This window comes from Pyxicephalus adspersus, chromosome 3, assembly GCF_032062135.1.
Source record: "Pyxicephalus adspersus chromosome 3, UCB_Pads_2.0, whole genome shotgun sequence".
NCBI lineage: Eukaryota > Metazoa > Chordata > Amphibia > Anura > Pyxicephalidae > Pyxicephalus > Pyxicephalus adspersus.
The window spans coordinates 143,119,415-143,128,032 of NC_092860.1; the positions used below are offsets into that span (position 1 = coordinate 143,119,415).

General features: G+C 43.3%; 2 protein-coding genes across 3 annotated transcripts in view; one reads left to right on the forward strand and one right to left on the reverse strand.

The window, feature by feature from the left end:
* POLR1A (RNA polymerase I subunit A) overlaps positions 1–2,591 on the reverse strand; it is a gene marked incomplete in the record, with an annotated part of 56,654 nt that extends 54,063 nt beyond the window's left edge. The window contains 1 exon segment of the mRNA XM_072406593.1: positions 2,438–2,591. Within this exon segment, the coding sequence (XP_072262694.1) occupies positions 2,438–2,514 (77 nt within the window).
* A 102-nt stretch (positions 2,592–2,693) lies between these two features.
* MRPL35 (mitochondrial ribosomal protein L35) lies at positions 2,694–7,989 on the forward strand. 2 transcript variants are annotated; one of them, XM_072406594.1, is made up of 5 exons: positions 2,694–2,846; positions 4,074–4,159; positions 5,450–5,588; positions 7,303–7,447; positions 7,741–7,989. In XM_072406594.1, the coding sequence occupies exons 1-5, from the start codon at positions 2,794–2,796 to the stop codon at positions 7,927–7,929; spliced, it is 612 nt and encodes a 203-aa protein (XP_072262695.1). In that variant the 5' UTR covers positions 2,694–2,793; the 3' UTR covers positions 7,930–7,989. The 2 variants fall into 2 exon arrangements, with proteins under 2 accessions (XP_072262695.1, XP_072262696.1); XM_072406595.1 differs by having other exon boundaries at positions 2,698–2,846; positions 4,074–4,117.
* The last annotated feature ends 629 nt before the right edge of the window (positions 7,990–8,618 follow it).

Sequence of the window (8,618 nt, forward strand, 5' to 3'; positions counted from 1 at the left end):
AAATCTCTGTAAATACCTTGTTACCTTTATTAGTGGTCAGGTGACCTCTCTTTCTTTCTGCTCCCCAACCTGTAAGAACTGGGGGAGAAGCAGAGTCTCCCTGCTTCACACTGAAGACTTCTGTATTGAAAGCAAAAGTTGGAGCCACTGCCAACCTTCACATTTACAGGCGGCCTGATAGAGACGTAAAGGATGCTGTAAGTAGGTATGGCATCCGCTAAACTTACAGGGGAACCTACAGGGGAAGCGTCTGATGCCATAACCTTGGCTTCAACCCCACAACGAGTTTAGTTCAGCTTTAACAGCCACAGATGACATGGAGCGCAATCTCACATGGGCAATCCAGGAAAATCATTCATATTGCGAGAGTGGGCGGAGGAATAATAATTTTGCATTAAAACAAGTGTACCTGCGTACTTTATTTTTATACGTTTTTGTTTATTTTTATAAGAAAGATTAAAACATTAAAAAGAAAAAATCTTTTTACTTTATATAAAAGGGTTGTCCAGACTTTTACATAAAGCAAAAAACGTTTTTCTTTTTAATGCATTACATTTTTCTTAGGAAACAAATAAAAAGGTGAAGCACCTCTTCTTTCTGTCTTGACTGAATCAGGCTCTTGGCTGCTCCTTCTGCGCATGCCTGAGCATTTCAGGCATGTCCAGAAGGAGCCCTTTCACCAATACAAAAAAAATAAATTGGCCCCTCTCACGCATGCACAGTTAGATCGGCAAGTATTTTCCCAATCTACTTTACTCGGTCTCACACCTGCGCAGTGCGAGATCGGGTGATGTAGGGAAGAAGAGAGGAGAAGATGGCAGCGCCCGGCCAAAGACACATACCAGGACCAGATGGAAGAAACCTCCTGACAGACAGACTGATCTGCAGGATTGAAGGTAAGTGTGATTTTATTGTTTTGGGTTTGGGGAAAGAGATGGCGATCTCACACCCATGCAGTGGATCGGCTCTCTTTTTTTTTTTTTAACTTTTTACAGCAGCTACATTACCCAATCTGGTGCCTGCGTAGTGTGAGATCAGCTGACGTAGCAAAAATAAGACCAATGATGGCAGCGCCCGGCGCTTCTGCCAGGAGAAAGAAGAATTCCAGGACAGCGCAGGACCAGACTGAGGAAAGGTCTAGCACAATTGTGGGATACTTTCTGCTCATTTAAAAGAGCGCTCAAAACCCATTTTTTCAAACTTGCCTACCCATCTTCTGTTTTTTGAAACCATCACTACTTCCCACACTACATATCTCCAATCCTATTATGTGTGAAATTCCCCCACCTACTAGATTGTAAGCTCTTCTGGGCAGGGTCCTCTCCTCCTCCTGTATCACTGTCTGTATTAGTCTGTCATTTGCAATCCCTATTTAATGTACAGCGCTGCGTAATATGTTGGTGCTATATAAATCCTGTTTAATAATAATAATAATCTATGGGAATAAATGCAAGTTTGATTTTTTTTTATATATTTTTCAATTTAGTTTCACTTTAAAATGTATAGAGTATGTTACCTTTTAAAGTGTACCTAAACTCTGAATTTTAAATTTACATAAAAGGGTAGAGAACCCTTTTATGTTTTAAGTGCAATACCCTTTTTTTTAAAAATAAAAAGGGTGCAGCACCGCCCCCTAATTATCGATTGCCCAGGCATGCGAGAATAAATGGGAGTCCAAAGCCTCCTGGAAAACCTATGTCAAGCACCGGAAGGCTCTTAGCTGCTCCTTCTGCGCATGCCCAAGCATCTCAGGCATACACAGAAGGAGCCCTTCCATCTTAAGGAAACAAAATTGGTGATCTCACGTATGCGCAGTGAAATCGGCAAGTTTTTTCCCCATCTATGTCACCCGATCTTGCGCCTGGGTCAGGTGACGTAGGAAAAGGAGAAGATGGCGGCACCCAGAGCATTGGCACAAAGACAGATGACGCAGGACCCGATAAAAGAAACCTCCGGACTGATCAACTGCTCTGCAGGGTTGAAGGTAAGTGTTTTTTGTTTTGTACCCTCTAGTACAAGTATGCCAATCTGACCTACCCCCCAACTACATGTTCCTAGTCTGTGATTTTAGGAACATTGCAGGCAAGGCAGCATTTCCAGGGGATCAGTCTTTATAATGTTGTCATACACTAACAAGCTGACATGTGGTGGTGATTATTATTATTATAAACAGTATTTATATAGCGCCAACATATTATGCCACGCTGTACATTAAATATGGGCTGCAAATGACAGACAGTGACACAAGAGTAGGAGGGAAGGATACTGCCCCGAAGAGCTTACAATCTAGGAGAGTGAACAGATATTCCATCTAACACACAGGCCCCATGACTCCAGTATGGCCCATAGCTATCAATATCAGGGAAGAGGTTCTGCAGAAGCGCCGCCTGTCAGCCCTGCCACATCACACACATTAAGACACGGCTGCGGGTCTCACCTGATCTCCTCCGGGGTGTAGAAGCCGAAGCTGACTCCCTCCAGACGCCGCCATGGTATATCCCGGTAGAAGAGCATGGTGACAACAAGGAGATGCCACCACACACCGAGCTGCCTGGGCCACACAAACACGTGCAGGAACCGGAAGTGGAACAGACTATCGCTCACACAGGACGGGGGTGTTCGTACATACTTCAGTCACTCAAACATCTCCTGGCTCGGCGCGCCGCCTATACATATTGTGTGTTGACACAGAAGAAGAAGTGGCATTGGAGGATAAAGGATATGCTGGGTAGAATGTAGATGGTACAGGCCCCTATGTAGATGGTACAGTCCGGGAACTGAGGTCTCGGGAACATGGCGCTGTACTGCGCTCCTCTCAGGGCGGTCAGGCCAGGGACACTGCTCAGGTACTGCGGGGAAACAGGGGCGGTGAGCGGGCTATATCCTCATAGGACAGGCTTGTGGGCAGTGTGGAAGGTGCTATAATGGCCTCTATAGGTAATGTCCCTGGTAGAGGACATGTCACCTACACACATCAGGCATGGCTGGCAGCACACAGGGCTCATCACTGGAGGGTGACCGATCATCCTGTGCTGAGGAGGTCACAGTGACCTGGGGGGTCTGCACTGCAGGTGACAGGGCCTCTTCTCTGCTTGGGAGTAATAATGATCTGAGGGGGTCTGCAACAGGGGTGACAGGTCCTTTCCTGGGGGGTAATAGTGACACGGCCTCTTCTCTGCTGGGGGGTAATAATGATCGGGGTAATAATGATTGGGGGTCTGCAACAGGGGTGACAGGTCCATTCCTGGGGGATAATAGTGACCTTGTGTGGTCTGTAGTGTAGATGACAGGTCCTCTTCCGCTGCATGGTAATATAGAACCGGGGGGTGTCTGCAGCAGGGGTCCTCATATGTTGGGAATGTAGGTGACAGGGCCTCTCCTGCTAGGAGGTAATAATGACCTTGTGTGGTCTGTAGTATAGGTGACCAATCCATTCCTGGGGGGTAATAGTGATCTGGTGATGTCTGTAGTGTAGGTGGCAAGTCCTCTTCTGCTAGGGGTGGGCTATAGTGACCTTGTGTGGTCTGTAGTGTAGGTGACCGGTCCTCTTCCCCTGAGGGTAATAATGATCTGGGGGTGTCTGCAGTGCAGGGCACCGATCCATTCCTGGGGGGTAATAGTGACCTTGTGTGGTCTGTAGTGTGAGTGACAGGTCCTTTTCTGCTGGATGGTAATATGGATCTGGTGTTGTTCAGCAGGGGTCCTCATATTTTGGGGGTAATAATGATCTGGGTGTATCTGCAGTGTAGGTGACTGACCCATTCCTGGGGAGTAACAGTGACTTGGTGGTGTCTGCAGTGCAGATGATGGAACCTCTTCCGCTGGTGGGGTATGGTAACCTCAGTGTAGGTGACAGGCCCCCTTCTGTGGGCGGTGAGGGGCAAAAAATACGGTAATTGGGGTTTTGTCCGGTGAATGATTATGACACGATATATACATAAAAGACTAATCTAGGTTCAGAGGTTCCACCCTGACTGAGATATGGCAATATTTACTCCCGACTCCTCTTATATATTGCCTAATTTAAAAAATACAGCTCTTATAATCAATTTCCGGTATTCTCTTTCTCACAGGCATTTGGCAAGACCATGCCAACAATCGGAAGCAAGGGCAGCAGGTAAAGAAACCGGAAGCCAGCTGAAAGAATGGATGAGCCAAGGTTTCTTCAGAATCCTATAAATGTGTTCTCTCATATGTGTGATCATCACATGCTAGTTCCAGGGCAGTCACTATGAGAGCTCAGGAAGTTGTCCTGTATGCCACATTGCTATAGACGTTGACCTGTCATTAGATCGGTGTAGGACACTTTGGACTGGCAGATTACCTGTAAAGTTTTTTTTTTTTTTTTTTTAATATACCAGAAACCCTTACATATAAATCTGTATTCTTCTATATCACCTTGTAAATGATAGCAGAATACATTCTGCTGCTGCTCTGAACAAGTCCCTGGGAATATAACATTGTCATCGATCATGTTTTCAGCACCATGTGATTCCTATCCCAATATACATGAAGGAAAAGACCTGGCACCGCCAGGATTCATATTGAGATTGTAGTGGAAATGGAATCATGATGGACTCTCTCCTTTATCTATGTGAAGTTTTGAAAGACCCTGTTCTGCTGATCTCTTAGAGATGTGTGTTGGAGATGATTAGGGGGCAGCACGGTGGCTCAGTGATTAGCACTCTGCAGTGCTAGGTCCAGGTTCAAATCTCAGTCAGGGCAATATCTGCATGGAGTTTGCAGTGGGTCTGCGTGGGTTTCCTCCCACATTACAAAAACATGAAGTTAGTTTAATTGGCTTCTCTCAAATTGTCCTTAGACAGTGTTACAGACATATGACTATGTTAGGGACATTGTGAGCTCCTTTGAGGGACAGCTTGTGGCATGACTATGGACTTTGTACAGCGCCGCATAATATGTAGGCGCTATATAAATGCTGTATAATAATAATTAGTGTGGATAAAGTTGTGTTTAATCTGCATTATCATACACTTTCCTTTCTCATTTTTACTTACACTTTTACTACATTTTTATTCATACACATGCAATTTTTCGTTGCTAGAAATAATCTTTTAGTGATGCGAGTGGCAAATGAATGGATGATCACTGTACACCCAGCGCCCTTATGTTCTATGGAGGGGGGAGAACGAGCGAACAGCATCCCTCTCTATTCACTTGTATAGCAGTCATTCTCTTTTAGTCATTTCTGGATCCATTGAGACAGATCCATGAATGACCACTGTACACGTCAGACTCTTGCCCAATATGAGCACGATCATTTGTAATAGATGAGAATTATCTGACGTGCAAAGGGTTACAAATGGTTCAAAAATCCACAGGAGTGCACATTGGATCTGGCCACCATAACTTTATCTAGCACCCCACCTTGTACTCATTCACATTGCATGCTGTATAGATTTCCTGATTCCTGTCGTGTATTTTTCAGTTCTATGGAAGCCTGCGCTGACTTCCCCTGTGTCCAATCATGTAAGAGGAATATCCTGCCTCACTAAATCCACACCAGGGGTCTTCTTGTCTCCAGCTAATACCTTGCTATCTGCGCAGAACACTTCTATACTCAACAGGTAAGTCATCCACAAGATGTATTCCTATGTATATGGTGTAGGGATTCTCCAATCATATAATTGGGGTTTACATACACTGTAACTCAAATTGTTTTTCTTGCCAATTTCAAATTCTTTAAATATTCATTTGCAATTAATCTACCTTTTAACTGCTGAATATGGATATTCAACCCTTCTTGGTACTTGCCACAAGTGTACTGGATTTCTCGCAATTCATGCCATGAATTGTTGGGATAAAATATCTATACCTATGAATCTCAATCATTCAGATAGAAATTGCACTTATTTGATAAAGTGATAATAAGTGTTAATGTGCACTCCACTACCATGCTCCTAGGTGAGTAATAATGGGCTATCACCCTCATCATTAATTTTCACCATAATTATTGGCACCACGTTAAAACAGGGAAACCACCATCAAAAACGTGGTAAAAGACAATATTATTATTACTCAGTATATAGATAGCACCTACATATTATGCAGCGCTGTACAAAGTCCATAGTCATGTCACTAGCTGTCCCTCAAAGAGGCTCACAATCTTTTGTCTCTACCATAAATAGTCGTTTGTCTTTAATACAGTCTAAGGTCAACTGTGGGGGGAAGGCAATTAACTGAACTGCATGTTTTTGGGATATGGGAGGAAACCGGAGTACCCGGAAGAAACCCACACACACACGGGGAGAACCTGCAAACTCCATGCAGATAATGTCCGGGATTCAAACACTGGGACCTAGCTCTGCAAAGGCCAGAGTGCTAACCACTGAGCCACCCTGCTGCCCACATTTGGCATATTTTACAAGTTCTGTTCCATAAAGCACGCTAGGTCCCAAGTTCCAGTCTTGGCAAGGACATGATCCGAATGAAGTTTGCAGGTTCTCCCTGTGTTTGTGTGGGTTTCCTCCGGGTACGCCTGATTCCTCCCACATTCCAAAAACATGCAGTTAGGTTAGTTGGCTACCCCCTAAAATTGACCTTAGACTGTATTAAAGATAAATGACTAAGGTAGGGACATTAGATTGTGAGCCCTTTTCAGGGACTGTTAGTGACATGACTATGGACTTTTTACAGAGCTACATAATATGTAGGTACTATAGAAGTACTGTTTAATAATAATAAAGCCAGACTCTAGGCCTTGCCCATCGGTTACAGCAGCTTTTCATGCAAGCTCCTTCAGTGGGGTGTTGGGCTGCCTGTGTATTACAGTGCTTAATACAGAATTTTTTTTTAAGCTGGGTAGGAAGAAATTGTAGGTGGGTGGCAGCCCAAATTATTTGACCCAGCTCTTCAGCAACCACCCAAAAACAGCCAGGTGAAAAGTGCTGGGTGGTGCACCCAGCTAAAAGGGGAGAACACTGTAATAGATCTGATGGGCAACCTGGCAGCCCCCTAAAGGAGAGAACAAGGCAGACCGTTGCTCATAGTAAGGTGGTGGTTTTATGTTGTCAGCCTGCAATAGGAAAGAACCTGATAGAACCTCCAGATGGGAAACAAATATTAATTGCTATGACTATACAAGGAGACTTGAAGTCAAAGCATAGCATGTAATGGGGGTTTACATACACTGTAACTCATATTGGTTCTCTTGCCAATTACAAAAGCCTCTTGAGATGGCAGTGCCATATATCCCACAATTAATATTATCCTAATCTCAGATAACAACATAACTGTAATCAATGTGACTTCAGCACTGACACAGGTAATTTGTTGTTGTAGGGTGTCACCATTGCTTCCCAGCATTCTTCAACAATCTTCAAGATCACTGATATATATCAGTCTTCGGAAGAGGAAAACAAAGTCTGTGAGATCTGTAAAGCAACGATTTATGCGTCTGCACTGTGGGCTCTGGATTCGAAGGAAGGTAAGATGATTATTGGGATTGCTGGGTCATATGATCCTTCCTATAGATAGCTGTGAATGTATAGGTAAATATTCTTACATACATTTGGAAGTGTCTGGCTTATGCTTCACCATTGCTTAAATCCTATGGCTCCATAACCCCCCAATACATAGAAGATGGGATACGGGGGCTAGGATAGACTACACTCTGTCCACTGTATGTCAATGTAATACAGCGCTATAAATTCGGGTAGTTTCTGTGCTTTTATTAAATTATTCCTTGTCTTCACTGGAATTCTCTCTTGCATTTTGCAGGCCGGTTACAAAAAGAAGCTGTGGAAGAAAAGTGCAGCCAGGAAAAAACGTCTAAGAGAAATAGTTTTCTGTAACAAAACCCAGAGCAAATTGCTTGATAAAATGACTGGTCCCTATTGGAAAAGGAGGAACTGGTATGTGAATGACCCTTACCAGAAATATCACGACCGCACCAATCTGAAAGTGTAGGACCAGCTTCCTGCTCACGTCTTTAATGTGTGTAATAAAATATAGCTTTGAGTAAACGTAGATGAGTTTATTCATATTCCTTTTTTGTGTTTTACACTCAACTTGAACCTAAAGTGTTTTTTAATATCCTGAACAATCACAAATGCCTATCCCACAAAACAGGTTCAGGCACTGTGGAATGGTAGACAAGTCTTTAGAGGTGAAGAATTGCCAGCAGCCTATTTCTGGGCTGCAATGAAGGGTAATTGCTTTCAGCGGGGCATCTTGGTGGATTTTTCTTTTTGTCCATATGACCTTGTTCTCTTCCTTTCTTATTGTTTGGTGGTTCAGTGTCTGACAGGTTGTGAATATGTAAATGCATATTTGTGAAAAAAAATATGTAACCCCCTCATTTTGATTTCTTACTTCCTATGCGATTCCACAACAGAAAATGTTTATAGTTGAAGAGGTTACATAGTTAGGTTAAAAAAATTCCATCAGGTAAAACCCTATAAGACATAGTAGATCCAGAGGAAGGCAAAAAAACACCTGGTACAATTTGCACTAACGGGGAAAAAAATTCCTTCCTGATTCCATAAGGCAATTGGGTGTTCCCTGAATCAACAGTCTATGTTGTCATTTATACTTTAATACCCAGTTATATTCTGTGCTTCTAGAAATCAAGCTTTTTCTTAAAGCACTCTATAGTA